Source organism: Nylanderia fulva, unplaced genomic scaffold, assembly GCF_048542155.1.
Source record: "Nylanderia fulva isolate GAGA-0341 unplaced genomic scaffold, ASM4854215v1 Scaffold3, whole genome shotgun sequence".
NCBI classification, from domain to species: Eukaryota; Metazoa; Arthropoda; class Insecta; order Hymenoptera; family Formicidae; genus Nylanderia; species Nylanderia fulva.
Genome location: NW_028190368.1, coordinates 8,011,513 through 8,029,146, shown reverse-complemented (window position 1 = coordinate 8,029,146; position 17,634 = coordinate 8,011,513). Strand labels below are relative to the sequence as shown.

The 17,634-nt window shown below is 38.9% G+C and overlaps 2 protein-coding genes across 2 annotated transcripts; one reads left to right on the top strand and one right to left on the bottom strand.

Moving 5' to 3' along the window:
- Positions 1–3,726: 3,726 nt before the first annotated feature.
- On the bottom strand, positions 3,727–17,429 carry LOC114941768 (uncharacterized). The gene is given in 16 exon segments (XM_029316885.2): positions 3,727–6,132; positions 6,249–6,501; positions 6,743–6,822; positions 6,968–7,047; positions 7,110–7,641; positions 7,803–7,976; positions 8,087–8,322; positions 8,460–8,776; positions 9,878–10,278; positions 13,067–13,223; positions 13,582–13,632; positions 13,634–13,852; positions 14,490–14,605; positions 15,137–16,151; positions 16,594–16,630; positions 17,301–17,429. Coding segments are annotated over 14 exon segments (5,673 nt in total). The 5' UTR covers positions 16,137–16,151; positions 16,594–16,630; positions 17,301–17,429; the 3' UTR covers positions 3,727–4,075.
- On the top strand, positions 10,686–11,911 carry LOC146722593 (uncharacterized). The gene is given in 2 exon segments (XM_085484372.1): positions 10,686–10,922; positions 11,246–11,911. Coding segments are annotated over 2 exon segments (903 nt in total).
- Positions 17,430–17,634: the final 205 nt, after the last annotated feature.

The window sequence follows — 17,634 nt, the reverse complement described above, 5'->3', positions numbered from 1 at the left end:
TGTCGAAGAATCATAAACCATGTTGCGTTTTGTGTTTCGGTGACAATAGACTGCAGTAGTGCCTCCGCCCTTTCGCATTTAGCGTTATTTAGGAATAAAACAAACTTCTACGTGCAAACTGCCAAGGTTCAGTAGTATTCCTTTCAACCAGTACGGCGAGAAAAGTAGATCCCAAGTGCTAACTTGTATAACAACATCCCGATCTTTCTCCAAGAATTGCGTATTACGTTACCAATCATTTTATCACGTTACCGGTATAAAAATAAAAATATTTTTTAATATCTCGCATATATACTTTCTTGTAAACAACTACAAAAAATTGCTTAAACAATTTTATTATTGATAGAAATTATTATTTTGACATGTACATGCATATATAAAACCTGTTTTTTGTTTTAAGATTTGAAAAATTTTAAATGAATATTATTTTAACATATTTGGAGTGAAACTTCAGAATGTAATTAATCATTCGGATCTAATGATGGAAATTATTAATTAATATCTAGCGAAAACTGGTTTTATTCCAACATGTGTTTTATGTACGTGTCGCGTGGCACTTAATTTCTCTTTGCCTCCCGGCATCGGGATAAGATCAAACTACCGTAAGTGGTCGCTGATCTGAGATCCGCGCTGCCGAATCTAACCGCGAAGATCTTTTCACATAGTGGAGGAGGAATACCGAAGGATCCGAGGAGAGGACCACTGTAGAAGAAAGAGGGAGACAGGCGATGGGGCCCTTTTGGACGAGAGAACGTAAATATTTTCCGAGGCGATTAATTCTGCCGAGTCGACTAACCACCTTCGTTCTGTCAGCAGGCTCCGTTTCTGACAAAGAGGAGTCCGGCTGCACTCTGCAGTGGCTACTTTCGCGATCTCTGGCTGAAAGGGTTGCGAGAGAGGGATAAAAGGACTAATGCCGCCGCGATGTTGTCTGATCCTGGAGATTGCTTTATTTGAGAAACGGTCTAACGCGCGCGTATACGCATACGCAGCCGAATATTTCGGTCCCCGATTATAAGCATCGGGATAATGCAATCTCGCGACCGGATCGAACGATAACTGGCGATCGAAATTTGTCGGTGGTAACCGCGCATTCAACGGTCCGCAGCACCTGTATTTTTCTCCCTCTCGTCGTCGCTCCTATCTCTCTTCTTCGCAGACCGGGAATGGACTGAATGGTAATTTATGTATGAACGAGAGGACACACACACACGCATACATCGGAATCGGAGGATCGCGACGGTGGAAATACATTTCGTCGTGTCAAGATTCGGACAGCGCGGACGGCTTCTTAAGTCACCGGCATCTCATCTTCATTTTGATTGAGGACTTTAGAGAAGAAGGATCTTTTCAGTTCTTTTTTTATTTGTTAATCTCAAGAAGCTAAAAAAGGCTTTCCACTTTTTGCGACTCTAGACAGTTTGAGATGTTACGTTATTAAGAATGTAAATATTAGCAAAATGTCAAAATAGATCTAAACATTATATCATTTTGAAAACTTTCATTGTATTCATATTTTAAATTAGTTGCATATTATATGATCTAATAATTCTAATAATCTTTTAAATTTTCCAGACTCAAAAATTGGATCGTTTATTATTTTTAATAGATATTTCATGTCATTAAAAAAACATCTAGACACAAAATGAAATTCAGCCACGTGGGGAAGACAAACAACGTATGCGTCTACTTATGCACCCCGTTGCAGCAGAATTACAATAAGTATTACTCTCGCAATAAATCAGTCGCTTTTCGCTCGCGCGATCAATATGCCTTCGCTCGTTTCAAATTCGAGTCCGCTGTATAATGCATTTGTTCGAGAATTTGCATTCCAAGGCTTCCAAAAAAAGAAAAAAAAATATTTTCACTTTACAGAACGCGATGATGAGAGAAATTCGCTCGAAATTTTCGCGTTCGATTGAAACACAATTCTTCATATTTGATTAAATAGGCCAACTAAACGAGCTAGATTATTTTGGGTGTTAAATGATTTTTATTATTCCAAATAATTTTAGAAACACATTACATAATACTAAAAGAGTAAACGTTTCGACTGTACAACAGTTTTCTCTTCTAGTATTATGTAATGTGTGTTTCTAAAATTATTTGAAATAAGAAAAACCACTTAACACCCGAAAAATAATCTAGCTCGTTTAGTTGGCCTATTCTTAAATGAAGTTTGAATTTATACGAGCCTAAATATAAAATATTTAAATATTTAATAAATCAATTATGATAATAATTAATTAAAAATCGGTGTCGTACGTACGTATAAGGGTATTTCAAAATGACCGTGAACCTATCGTTCCCATCCAGGTGGTCTGACGGAAGTCGATCGCGGGTATTGTCTAAGAAGAATGGAGACGAGATCCGGAGCGATGTTTCGTATACGCGATCATCGCGGTCCCACGACATTAATATCTTCTCGGCAAGCCTGCATGCGTGCTCCCGCGAACGCTTCCGGATTATAGACGCAGGTAGACGGACAGCTCGATCCTGGAGAAGGCAACGAGCAACACGACCGCCCATTGTGCCGCGCGTCGATGATCCTGCGCGTCTCGCGCGTCTCAAATCGTAAATCGGCAAAGGATCCTGTACCTGGGCGAACGTATTTTTCCCAACGCGCTTGTATAGCCGTGTACTCTCAGTCCCGCCCCAGAAGATACAATATCTTGTGGTTTTCTTAATGTCCTCGATTATCTCAGAATGGCTGAGGGAAACCATGGGAATAAAAAATATTGTCCGACTATTTTGAAACAAATATTTTTGCAGCAAGAATATACTTTTCTCTGTAAATATGATTATTTATTTTGATATTAGTTAAATTATTTTATAAATTTTTTAATGTTACGTTTATTTGAAGAAATCTATAATTTTCGATCTCATGACCCAAAATTAAAACGAGAATTTATTAATAATTTTAAGTATCACATAACTTTATATATATTTATGTATTCTGATATACAAATATTTTATTTATTATATATTAGGGAACGTATAAAATTATAAATTGAATTTTATTTTAATCTTTTATTTTATTTATTTTTAACACTTTATTTATTTATGCATGATTTATATATATTAGACAGCATAAATATTTTATTATAAAATATGAAGAAAAATTGAATATTACATTTATCGGATATGAATAGATGGAGTAGAGGAAATCTGAAGCTCGACCGAACACAAACGCGAATTTGCATCCCTCGGTGTCCCGAGGGATATCATTTCGTCGGAGATCAACATTCTTCCCATGGCACTCTCTCTCTCTCGTCGTCAATCGATGTTACGCTATATACAATGCCTGGGTCGAAAACAAGTCGCTGACGCCGGTCGAGCGGTTTGTTTGCGATCGTTTCGAGGCCGAATGAAATCCTCTTAATGCGATCGAGCGACGGTTCGACGATCCACGCGGAAAGGTCCTTCGGTCGGAACCGGAGCGGAACGCGCGCGGAATGGGGCGAAAAAAGGGGATGAGGGAGAGAATCGAGTCGTGGCGGCACGCGCGCGCTTTCTCCCTTCGCCCACTTGAGACCGCCCCGGGGACATTAATCCCGTTTAATCAAACACTGATCGGACCCGTCATTGTGTTTGCCGTCCGTTGCGCGCGGGGATGCGATGTTTGCGCGAGTATTGTTAGAAAAAAAAAGAAATAGAGAGCACGCGACTTGGCGTAATCTATCTTGAAGTCGTGTTTCCTCCGAAGGGATAATAATAAAATTAAAATAAATATACGTTTTTTATTTTAATTTTAAGCGATTTTGTCATAACAAATCGTGTTATGAATAATTGTTATCTATTAACAGTTTGGAGGCTTAATTTATGAAAAATTGTTTACTTTCAATTGCTTATACATTTTCCATTAGCGCGCTCAGGTTTTTGTTAATGAATAAATTAATTGAAACATCAGTATCCGACTAGTGAAAAAGAGAAAAACTTATATCTATTATTCAAGATTACTTTCTCGTTGTTGCAAGACCTAAACAAACTTAAGAAATAAATTTAAAAAATTCACAGATATACCCGGAATATTACGTAAACAATATGTTGATGAAAACTTTGTTTAAGTATCGTTTTAAGAAGATTCACCCGAACGATCATCGTCCTTATCCTCATCCTTCGCAACCGAATCCCTCTCCGATTCCCGTTCGTTGCTCCGTCGATTCTCAGGATCGTCACGCATGTCGATCAACAAACTCTGCCTGCACAACGTCGAAATCGTGCTCATACCTCCATTGTCGTTTTTGGCGCGAATCAGTCGCGACAGTCTCAGCTTGCCGACGATCTTCGCCAGCGGCCCCGAAGAGTCGCGCCGCTTCGCGATCGCCCTTGGCAAGGACTCGCATCCGCGATCGGTCGTAGCTAATCGATCGAATGTATTGGGATCCACGTTGATCATACTGGCGCTCGCCGATTTCACCAGCGATTCCGATCGAACACCGGCGTCGATCGTGAGATTCTTCTCCTGACACCCGTCGATTTTGTCCTCACTTAAAGAACCGATTTCGTCTTGTGCGATCGGCGACGTCATTTTTATTAGACTTGCCGCATTTTCTGTTTCGTTGGATTCTGCAACCACTAGATTTTCATTCGGCTTTGACGTTTCAATTGATATCTGACTACTGGACATCAGCGTTGAACGTTTCCAAGGATCCGCAATTTCTTCCGACGACTCCATCATGGAGCGACAGAAAGGACCGCCTCGACGCGACAGGAAGCTCTCTTTGGCGCGACGTATTCTCGAGGAACGCGATTCCGGATCGCTGATGACGGGAGATTCTGTAATCGTCGCTCGACCCTCCTTTTTCGCCGCAGCATCCGAAAGTATTCGAAGCTTGTGCATCAAATCGGATGATACCGTGTCGCATTTCACGTGACTCTCATCCTGCTGCCTCGCTTTGTCCTGTTTTTGGACGAATCTGTTCTCCCTTTCGTCTTGCTTTCGGCTGAATCTTTCCTCGTCTCGCTTTTCTTCAACATCGACTTGATTACACTTGACTTTACCGCGTTCTTCATCGTTCTGCGTTTGACCGCATCGGTCCTGTTTAATCGATGTTACTTTCGATCGATCTGATCGCTCAGAAATTCGTGTAGAAGTCATCCCGAACGAACATATATTTCTCGGCGCAGTCACAAATTTCGTATCCGAGTGTCGAATCTTTTCAGAGCTTACATTATTTGATGACAATGTTGACTTCTCCTCAGTTAGTAGATTGTTGAATTCTCTATTCTCTTCGCAGGACGAATTTCTTTGCTGGATCGTCATTGCATCTTCCATTTTGCTTCCTGAGCTTCTTCTGGACTCAGCTTCGAAAGGACCTTCGCTATCCTTCGGGGTGGAGCGTAGAGGCCACGGTAAGGACGAGATGCGCATTAAAGCGTCGTGTCGAGATAATTTGGGCGACGCCGATCTCGATTTACTTTTGGATTTCGACGAACGTCGGAGTCGACTGTCGATGAAGCCGTCGCTTTCCTTTCTTGAAGCTGTCCGGTCTTCCGAGCGACGGAATGGGCCGAATATCATGCGTTTGGTCTTGACAAAAACGTTCTTGGAGGAAAACCCGTCCTTCTTGATACCGTCAATCTGATTGTCGCGAGTCGCGATCTTCGCAGATGAACTGTAATCGATCGATCGATCGTCGATGACGTCGTCTGGGTGTTCATCGCTCGCGAAACGATTCCGGATTCTCTTCATTCCGTTCTCCGCGCTCGCTGTGGGAACGATTATTTTGTTCAGCGTCTCCTCGTTGATCAGAATTTTCTCCAAACAGCGCGCTTCGTTGTCTCGACAGACGGTTATTGGTACAGTCCGAATGGTCGAATTGGTCAAGAGGCTTTTCGAAGTTTCCGCAAGATTAGATCTATCCATTCCTGCTAACTTTGATGACAAAAGACTCTCTCTTATGGATTTATTTTTGTCGTCATAAGAGGAACCGCGTACTTCTTCGTGATAATCGACCGGTTCGTACAAGTGATTATTCACCGTATCGTCGTACGTGTCTGTTTTAAATGTGAGAATTTCATAATGTCGATCGACATCCTGTAGCTCGGGAGAACTACAATTCTCGTAACGTGCTGAAGTCTCATTTTTAATATTAAGATCGCAGCATTCCGACATATCTTTGTTATCGTCTGCCAAGAAGAATTATTTTAATGAGATGCTTATGTAAGAAAATAAAAATATAAAACGAATGAGTAACTAATAAAAATATAAATTAAGATTGAAGAAGAATAAAAAAACATCTTACCCAAGTTTGAGTTCGATAATTTCGATAAAGTTTCCGTGGAATCGCGGCGATCTGAAGATGCTATTGTTTTTGCCAATTGGTAAGTACAAAAATCTGTGCTGATAATTATTTTTTCTTTTTTGGCCTCTTGGTCGTTTCTGTCATCTTGAAAGTCCACTGCATCGATTGTCTGCTCATTATTCATTAATTCATCTGCTAAATCCTCGATCTTTCTGGTCTCGTTCATCTCCTTAGTCCACGTGCGCGGCGAGTCCTGGTTGTACCGACAGGACGCTAATTTCAATTGCGCTATGATAAAACTTATTTTTCCAAAAAGTTTGAGCCTCAACACAATGATTCGAGTATCTCTCTTTGGACGATTATTAAAAAATATTTTTTATAAGCAACTTTTTTTTTATTACACGTTCATGCTTTGAAAAATATTAAAACTATATAAATAACCAACGTGCAAAATTAATTATATTTTAAAGTAAGATTAAATTATTTAACTGTACCATTAATTCTTCCGCATTCCAGGTCGTCGACGTAGGTTCGAAATTATCCGCAAAGTACGCAGATTCGGAGTTGTCATTTTCTGAAACAGGACAGCGAAAGAAAAAGTAAAATACTTACGATTTACAAGATGCTATGAAAAAAAATTGAAAAACTTAGAAAATAAAAAAGATAACTCTGGCAATGAAATATTTAACCTAATGTCTAAGAAAATTAATATAATTTACCAAAAGAAGACTCTTGTTTCTTCGTATCATTTTTACTTTCATAGATCGGCGTTAGAGGCAATTCGAGTGTGATTGAATCTCTGAAAAAATATCGATTTTAGGTGAAAAAAAGCGATAACTTTTCTGTGGAAAAATAACTTACCTCTTCGGTTTATCGCACGACTCGTCCGAAGTATCTCGATTCCATTCAATCGATTGGTCGGATTTCAGAGAATCGTCGAAATCTAGACTCGAACGGCGTCTTTTTTCGATCCAGTCTGTGGCTCCTTGATTCTCCTTGGTGTCTTCCTTCCAGCTCGATTTATCTTCCTTCAAAAATGTCACTTTCTCGTGCCAGTCCTCGGATAGCGAGAAGCGTCTCGGACTCTCGTTCGCTCGAATTTCCTGACCGATCCACTTTCTGCCGTTCCATGGTTCGCAATTCTCATTATCTTCAGCTTCGACCAAGAACACCGGCGACGGCTCGTGGCTGGATGTAACTGTACCGAGAGGGACGGCGATGCTGGTGGTTTCGCTGGCCGCGACAGAATACACCGGCGTCTGATGAGGTTGTACCCCGGTCAAAGGACTGGCTGTCTCTTCGATGACGTCCTCGATATCGACGATCATCGCCTCTGGTTCGGAGTCCTCCACTGCCGTGTCCTCTGAGGGATCTTTCATCCCCTGCGAGTTATCTGTAACAAAGGTAATATTTATTATTATTATGTAACAAAGAAATAAAAAATTAATTACAAGTATGTCATCGGACATACATACTATATAACAATAAAAAGGAAAAAAGAGACAAAATATGAAAAATATATCGAAAAAAAGATTCCTAAAATAGTATACGTACTAGAAACTGGCAGAGTGTTCATTCGAGTGTCATCTTCGAGTTTGTTGGTAGAGATCAGAGATTGGAGACTCGTGGATCGACGCATAGTGAACGATTCATCCCGAAGACTGCCTTCGAACACGCTACCATCCGACTTGGATCTCTTTAGGGTCCAGTGGAATCCACGATTCTTTCCTATAATTTTTGTAATAATAACAATATCTGAATAAATTAACATTTATTTATATAATTTGTATTCTGTTCTAGAAAATATCGAGCTTCTCAAGAAATTATTTTAATCTTACCCGTCGTACTTGATGATTCTGTCAACGTAGCTTCGTCCGAACCTTGCATGAACGGCGTATAACCAGGTCCCAAAAGGCGGAATGTCGAGGACCTGGGCGATATTCCGCGATACTTTTCCCAATCGTATAATTTTCTTGTGAATTCTCGGGATATCCCTTCGAACCGATAGGATCCAACGGATGTGCGAATCAACACTTCGTTACCACAGTTTACGCCTCGAGACATAGCCATGAATCTTTTAATTAAAAAACTTAATAATTTATCATTTATACACACGCATTATTTTTTCTGGCTTTTATTATTTTTTTTATATCTAACCAAAATATGTCATTTAAAAAAATATTCAAACATTATTAACACGGATTTCTATACCTCGAGTCGCCGTCGAAGCAATCATTCAGTTGTCTCGCGTCGCTCTCACGATGTTCCTTCCCGATTCTTTGACCAAACAGCAACAGCAGCTTCTCTAAGGCGAGAAATTCCGTTTCGTCGATGTTGTCGGACGCGATGCGATTAGCCGGCGATTTTGGTCTCTCGTTGCTTCGACACGCGGCTTCACTCATCCTCCTCCACGCCTCCATCCGCTTGATGAAGTCCTCGCAGAGATGCTGTTTTCCATCGCTGCCGAAGCTTCCTGCGCTACCGATACTCGCGCAGCTTCCGCGAGAACCGATTGAATTCTGATTTTTCTACCATATAAAAAACACATCCAGAGAAAAATATATATTGCAAATTATAATTAAAATAGAGTTGTTGAAAAAAGGCATACATTTTCTTTATTTGTGCTTGCGTTTCTTTTTTTTTTTTTTATTTCGTTTCAACACGAAAAATTCTGTATATAGTCATTTAAATTTTCGGTCGTAAGAATCCTCGAAGGATCTATTAAATAATTAGAAAGTAATTATAATTACGACAAGAAAGTTAACATTTTTATATTTAGCAATCATTAATTTTTTCGAAACACAAATTTTTGTGGATAAACTTATATTTTTTTTGAAGGAAGACTTATTTTATAATTTTTCAAGAAATAGTCATTCATTTTTCCAGCAGCCTTTTTTTCAAAGGATTCTCAAAATATTGATAAGCGAGATCAACGTACATTGTAACATCTGAGCTCGGATTTCGATGAAGGAAAGCTTTTGCGTGTCTTTTTTTTTATTTCGTTTCAACACGAAAAATTTTTTATATAGTCATTTAAATTTTTGATCATAAGGATCCTCGAAGGATCTATTAAATAATTAGAAAGCAATTATAATTGCGACAAAAAGGTTAATATTTTTATATATAGCAATAATTAATTTTTTCGAAACACAAATTTTTGTGGCTAAACTTATATTTTTTTGAAAGAAGACTTATTTTATAATTTTTCAAGAAATAGTCATTCATTTTTCCAGCAGTCCTTTTTTTCAAGGAATTCTCAAAATATTGATAAGCGTGATCAACGTACATTGTAACACCTGAGCTCGGATTTCGATGAAGAAAAGCTTGCGTGTCTTTTTTTATTTCGTTTCAACACGAAAAATTCTTTATATAGTCATTTAAATTTTTGATCATAAGGATCCTTAAAGGATCTATTAAATAATTAGAAAGCAATTATAATTGCGACAAAAAGGTTAATATTTTTATATATAGCAATAATTAATTTTTTCGAAACACAAATTTTTGTGGCTAAACTTATATTTTTTTGAAAGAAGACTTATTTTATAATTTTTCAAGAAATAGTCATTCATTTTTCCAGCAACCCTTTTTTCAAGGGATTCTCAAAATATTGATAAGCGAGATCAACGTACATTGTAACACCTGAGCTCGGGTTTTGATGAAGAGGAGCGCCAGAGCTGCCAGTCGGTCAAGCGTCGACGACTGACACGTTGCTGTTCGATGGTCGCACCGGATCGTCGGCCCTTCTTCGTCCGCTTCCAATCCTGCAGCTTCTTCCGGAACTCGGGTGCCAGCCGTTCCTCGTTCAACGGTAGACCATCACGAGCGTTTCGTGTGTTTTTCAGGCGCTCCCACTCGACCAGCTTCCGGTGGAACTCGGCACCGAACTTCTCTCGCAATCCCTGATAATCCTTGCGCGCTTCTTGCTCCCGACAGTGGTTATTGTTACTGCTGTTGTAGTTGCTGCTGATACCTGTAACGGTTTTACCGAGATCCTCGATGCTTTCGCTACAGCTGCGAGCTCGGAGCGTATCTGCGTTTATAACGAAGATATTTAATGCGACGACGAAAAGCGCGTAATAACGGGCATGCAAAAGAGTTAAAGGAATTTTCGAAGATTCAAATTCTCGCGAATTTTTTTAGTTGCATTTTTAATTTTTCTTTTTGGAGTTTCAAGTTATAAAAATGTTATGTTGACAAGCTCTTTAATTACGTATTTATGAAAATCTCAATATCTGCAAGAATCTCGTCATTCTTGCAATATTTTAATATTACAAAGTATGCGCTAATTATGTCTATAATGTCGATTTCATCCATCGATTTTGCTCTCTCGAAGTTATCTTGTCGATTCGAAGTGCGATCGATATCTTTTGTTTGTTATATGCCTTCAATCATTTTATTTCGTCCTAATAAGCAACATGTGACACATATACAAGTGGCATGTTGCTGCAAAATTTTCAAGTAGGCCGTCAAATTCTGAATAATATTCCAAAAAATTCATTCTCCGCTTTTCGCTTCAGTAAGAAAATATCAAAAGATGGCAAGTTTGTTAACTTGTCGGAAAACAAAATTCGTCTAACCCCCGTAGAATATCAGAAGAAACTTAAGCAATGTCCTAAGCCAACATTTGCACAATTATGCTGTAAAAAATTATTCTCCAAGCCTAAGATTAAAAAAGTAAATCGCGAGTTATTTAATTTACGCTTCCTTCTGTTAGATGTTCTTAAATTTCTCATTCAGTAAAATTATATAAATATATAATGCAAATTTTACACATTTCATATATATTATAACATTGTAATGTGCATAAAATCGTTAATGATTTATATCTGATTATTCGTTCAAAAAATTTAATTTTATATTTCGAATATCAAAACTTAAAAAAAGAGCAAATATGTAATTACTAAAAATTAATTATGAAGTAATTTGTAAATATTTAATATACGATAACTTTTTTTATTTTAATGTAATGTCGTAACGAGTTTAATAATAAATTTTAGTGCGATTCAACAACAGCCAGCGATGATTACTTGAATGCACAACAATCCTTAAAGCCTTGTATTGAGAATTTAATAAAATTCGTGGAGGACGAATCGCGATCAATCGCGAACGATGTGGAAAGTGATTTGAAGAGCAGCAAGGCTGCTCGTGCGATTCAAATGGAGAAGCTGTTCAAGGCGACTTCGGGAAAACTTGATAAACTGATTAAATTGGACGTCTCGTATGGCAGCTGGATGCGAAAGGAGACGTTGCTGCTCAATGATGAGATCATGCGATCGTTCGATGCTCTGGAACGAGCCATCGCTCCAAACGCGAAGCGCATAACTTACATGCTGAAGAATCTGCGAAGCGACGTGTCTATGTGCATCGAACGTGCACAGAAGAGTCTCGTCGAGTGTCGTAGACACAATGTTCCTTCCGATCTCGCACAATGCGCAAAGAAACAATTGGACGAAGCGACGAAGATGCTTGATCAAATGGACGAGGAAGTGCGTCGCAAGCTCGAAGAGATCGCGAAATTACGCCAGGCAATAATGAAGGCACACGAAACGACGACGCAGGAAGTAATAGAAGTAAACCGCGAGAAAGTGGCTGAATTGGTAAAGTACCTGGAGAGATGTATCGTTCAGCTGAAGAGATCGAGTAAGTAGCGACAAAAATTGTAAATGAAGAAACTTTAGAATTATAATCGTGAGAATTGAAAGTTATGAGGGAAGAAAATGGCAAACGATTTTAAGATTGAAATAATTCAACAGTCTCTCCTTCAATCTCATTATTCTGTGCATGTTTACCTCTACTTTAAAAATAGACGTGCAAGAAATATATTTTTAGCTTCATATACCTTCAAATATAGTATTTTCTTTGAAGTATTCTATAAAGATTTATATTATCAAGATTTATGATAAAAGAATGTGATGGATCTATTAAAATCGAAACTCAGAATCCTCATACTCGGTAAGAATGTAAAACTTTTGGTTCTCGACAAATGTTTAATTAAAATAGAGAAAATATAATATAGTAATATAGATGTATATTACAAACATAATTTATTGCAAAAATAGATTTTTCGGTGGCTTTTTTCGCGCTAAGAGATCTTTTTGCAGCTGTATAATGTTTTCTTTTTTTTTAGTATAAAATTTATACAAATATATATACACTCCTCAAAATAATTAAGGGATCAAAAACATTGTCCAAAAAATAGGCAAATTTTAAATAGTTATTTTAAATAGTAGGAGAAAACTCGCGAATTTCTTCGTTATTTCACTTATGTTTGTAAAAAGGTCACGAGTTAAAAAAAAATTCAGTCTCTATATCATACTATAGAGCAAAGATTTAGCTTTAAGATTCCATTCTCAAAATTGCTGCACGGTGATTTTTAACAGAGTTATAACCGATTAAAGTGAAAATGGCATTTTCTCTTCAATTTGCAATAACTTGATAAGGAAAGATCAAAATTTACATTTTAAAAAATGATTTTGCAGAGAAAACTGCAGGCTTTAACGTGAAAATGTCAAAAAAATTTTTTCAAATCATCTTGTGTATGTGACGTGTCTACAAAGTGGGAAAAAATTTTCCATTTTGTTATGTTTGTCGTTTTCTGTTTGTAATAAAATATCAGAATTGAAGAAAATGAAAAAAGCTATGACCTTTCGAAAGTAGAGATGTCAAGCTTTGAAATTCATTTTTTAAATTATCATTTTTCGAAACAAAGTTACAGCTATTTAAAATTTGCCTATTTTTGGACAATTGTTTTGATCCCTTAATTATTTTGAGGAGTGTATATACATATTTGTGTAAATTTGGTATATATAAATTCTCACCATCATTTGTGAATGATTGTGCTGCGACCACTCTAACCGGACTCGGTGGAACGCTGAAGGTGGCGTTCGTGAGAAAAGCACGTCTGACCTTGTTCCATTTCGAATCTTGTCGCTGTATCTTTGGCGCTTGCGTTACTGCTTCCTCGATCGTCGAATGCTGGAACCAAATGTATATTATTCTGTATACGCGAGGCGAAGTCTGCGCAATGTGGGTTCATTTGGCAAGAGAAAGCGTCTTTGCGAAATTTAGAATGCCTTGTCTTATTTGCAGCGCATTCCTCGTAGACAAAATAACTCATTCAAGTTGCGCGATGACCTGTCTTGAGACACAAGTTGAAGACAAAGAAACTTTGTTCGAATTTTTAACGAGCGCAATTACTATTAGAAATTCCCAAACGCGACCTCCCCATCGCATCGGATCTATATTTAAGGATGACGACAACAGAATTGGAAATACATTTGTCTTGCGATAAATTCAAACATTAAAAGCATGCCAAGTGCCACTTCTCTCCAACCTGTCGTTTAAATTCCCTCGGACTCGACGTATCCTGGCGCATCTTGGGATGCTTGCGGCGAACTTCCGCCGGAATCTTGCGTGCTCGAAGGTAGAGGAGATATCGATTCCGGAGAGGATAAACTTTTGATTTCCTCTTCATTCGAAGGTATCGTGATCGTCAGAGTCGGCGTTGGTCTCTTGGGTGATACTTCTGGATCTCTCACGCTTGCAGCGTGCATCGTTGCATCCGTATCCGAGATGATGCGAATCAATGGTTTACTGCGATTTGCCTATCATTAAGAATGAGCACGACGATCATTTCATAATTTCTACAATTTTTAATATAATAAAAAAAATTAAAATTTTTTCCCTTGACAATCAATAATAAATAATTATTGTTAAATGCAATGTTAATATATGTTGTCAAAAGAGAAATGAGAAGGAGCGAATTAAAAAAGTGCAGGTTTCTTTATAACTACAATCCCGGAGAACGATTTGCTCTCGTTTAAAGAAATTGAAATAAGTAATAGAGGCGGAGAAGCGCAATTTTCAATGACAGCCCAAAAGACTGTCCCACAAAGACTAGCATTTCAGAATGGGACAACGGCCGTTAATGGACACGCTCGCGATGCGTTGATCAAAGAAATTCAACGGGCGCGGCCGTGCGCGGCACGCACGCGTTGCCGTGGATATTTTTAAGTCGGCACTTGTGTATATGTGTGCGTTGCGAGAAAGGAATTTCGCGGAGGGTTCTTATCGGTGCTATATGCTCTTATAACGCGAATCGCGCGCCACTAGACGCGAGATGAAGCGCGAAAAATAATAGAAGAAAATTTAAAATTCTGTACATTTACGAAGAAAATATTTCAATCTCATGTTTAAATCATATGTGCTCTTTTTCTCGCCTTGATATCAAACAGATGTTACCTCGCTCGGAGATTCTACGGAACCGACATTCTCTGCGATGGGATCTGGATCTTCCTTCTTTCTGTCATCTTTCGTCGGTTGTCGATCCGGATAGATTATCAAATTTTTGCGCGAATCTAGAAAAATATATAATAATCGAAGTGTAATCCTTTGTTTTGTAAAAGCTTCTTTAAAATTATTATATATAGACACATAAGTAACATAATTGTTATATAATTATTTTATATAATTAAGTATATTATATATGTAATAAAATTAAATGACACTTTATATTATTAAATTTTATTTTATGAAAAAGATACAGAATATACTATATATTACACCATATACAATTTTAATTCATAAACTTGTCATACAGATTCGTATTTAGAAAAATTTGAAAGATAAATGTGTTTGAATATTTTAAAAATATCTTGCTAATTCTTTGTTAAATTTATTTATAACTCTATAATAAAAAAATTGAGATTATTATTTGACAATCCCAGAGTTTAATTTGCAGTTACCCAAAATTGTCAGTATTTAATAATCGTATAATTAATTTTGTGTTGAAATTTGAATATAGAAAAAATTGCCATCAAATGAAAAGCTCATCATGCAATATAAAAAATCTATAAAATTCCAAAATAGACTGGAGATGTAATTCTCACCATCAAACACCTCCTCGTTGGAGGACGACGCGGGCGATACTCTGCCGATCGGCGTGGAGACTTCGCTGGTACAAGGGGTCCAGCTTCCGGTAGCGATCGCGTCCGGGATCCTCAGATACTTGGTCGTCGGCGTGGACGATGCTGTCGTCAACGTGCTGGATTCCGCGATGTCCGCGAGATCGTTGGTACAAGCGCGCTCCCATTTGAAGGCCGCCTTCACTCTGGTCCATTTGCTTACTTTCGGACCTCCGTTATGACTCGCGTTTCTCGCGAACGAACCTCCGCGTTTGTCCGCTGCCTCGGCCGCCCGTTCCAGCAGGTTCGAAGAGATATTCTGCTCGGCCAGGGCGAAGGATCGGCTTCGTTGCCTCGACGACGACGAAGGAGATCTCCCGCTCAAACGTTCGCCTCGTCTCGGAATCGACGTGGCATCCCGACAATTCGACAGCATCGCGTCCAGCAGCGACTCCGCGAAACCGGTGTCCTCGTCGGTGAAATCGCGGAGCAGCTCCTCCTCATCGTTCGCCAGGGCGATTTCCAGCCGCCGATCGGCATTTCTCTGAACCTTGACGCGCTCGAGTCCTCGAACGCGCCGGAAGAACTTGGAGCTGCGTGAGCGCAGCTCTAGGATCTGCTCCGTCAAGGCGTACAGCCGGTCCAGGTGCTCGAACGCTTCTTCGGCGAAGGGGACCGAGGTTGTCGAATTCGGGGTGGTGTCGTAGTCGAACGAGTGGCCCTCGAACGGCGAGGCGCCGAGCTCGCTGAGGTAAGCCGCGAGATCCTCTTCCTCTTCTTCAGGGCGAGACGTTATTCCTGTCGCGCGATCCCGCGCGACCGCCAGGCACTGCGGATCCGGGGGCGGAGTCGGAAGTCGAGGATCCTCGGGCTTGTCCTTGACCTTGACAGCTCTTTGGTCTCGCGGTCGGCTCGGTCTATCGAGCTTCCTCTCGACTTCGAGCAAACCGGATTCCTCGGCCGATCGGCTATTGTCCTCCGCCATCGGATGGATATTCTTCTGAATGTAAAGAGATGCGAGATCCAGATATTGCACTGAACGCAAGGACTAATATTCAACAAATTATTTAATTATGAGAATTGAACGATGCGCTTCTTTTTGCACTTGCCATAATACGGTTGTGACGTTGTTCGTAAAAAGTTTGCGTCATTTGACTTGCAGTTTTTCTGTGTTTTTATATTTTCTTCAATTTTTCTATTTTTATACTTGGTTGTGGAAACGAGATAACAAGAAAATCGTACGTAGAATTTTGAGATTTTTTATTTTGTTAAATGATCAAACAGTTTTCATTTTTATTAATCCATGCATATTGAATGCTTTTGCATAAAAAGAAATTCTCAATGTATATCCTTTTTATGTCACTAATGTTGGTTTCGTTTACTCTAGTTTATTGGAAGGAATCTGGATATCTTTGTCTAAAAGTCTGTTCGATAATAACTACCCCTTTGTCAGATTTGTTTGTAGACGCTTCGGCATAGCTGCAAATGCGATCTATAAATTGATGATGCAAGCAAAGTGTTGCTTCGTTTCATTCGATCATGTAAATATTTTGAGAAGGAAACGCGCGTTTCAAATGTATTTCTCCGTTCTTTAGCTTCTTGTTACAAGAGTCAGAAAAGAACATACAAAGGAATCTTAATCATTTTTTTGCGAGATAATAAAAATTTTCACCATGATTACACTTTTATGATTTTAACAATCTTTATACGATTGTTCCATTTTTTCATTATTTATTTATTCACGGTTTGTTTGCAGATCACTATATAAAAATCAGAACTTTCTTAGGGGAGTACAATTTCTTTGTTACCATCCACTCAAATTTCATTCATCTCGCTTTATTCAGATATGAAAGAGAAAATGAGATTTGAATTGTTTTTACTTTTAACTTTCATTAAATAAAAAAATACATTTTGTAGCAGAATCTATTTTTTAAATGCAAGTTTAAATCTATTATTTTACACCACATCCACCACCATTACTATATAATACTAGAAAAGATTCTTTTTTTCGACAGAGCGCTTTTCTAACAATAAGTCGATCGCACAATTATATTCACGGTAAAAAAGACTTTATATTTTATATTCGATCGCTCTTTGAAATCGCAGCAAAAATTAATATTTGGAACGATCGATCGAGATTGATTCTCACGAGATTCGGCCTCGACGAAGTGAATCCGCTCGCGTGACCTCGGGAGGTCGCTTCTTCGCGACGAAAACTCGAGAAAAGCTCGTCGGACGCCGCGCGTTTCGAGACTTCGGCGATAGTGCGCGATTATTTTCGGTGACGAGCATTCGCCGTTAGTATCCACGACGGATACAAACGACGCGTGTGCGCGTGTGTACGTATTTAGAGGATATATACATACGAGATGCAGAGGTGCGTCGCGACGCCGTCGAGGCGAGAGTCGGGCATGCGCGACTATTCGCTCGTCCGCGTCGAGCTTTCTTCCTGTTCCCGTCTCGAAAATAGACGGAAAGGCGGC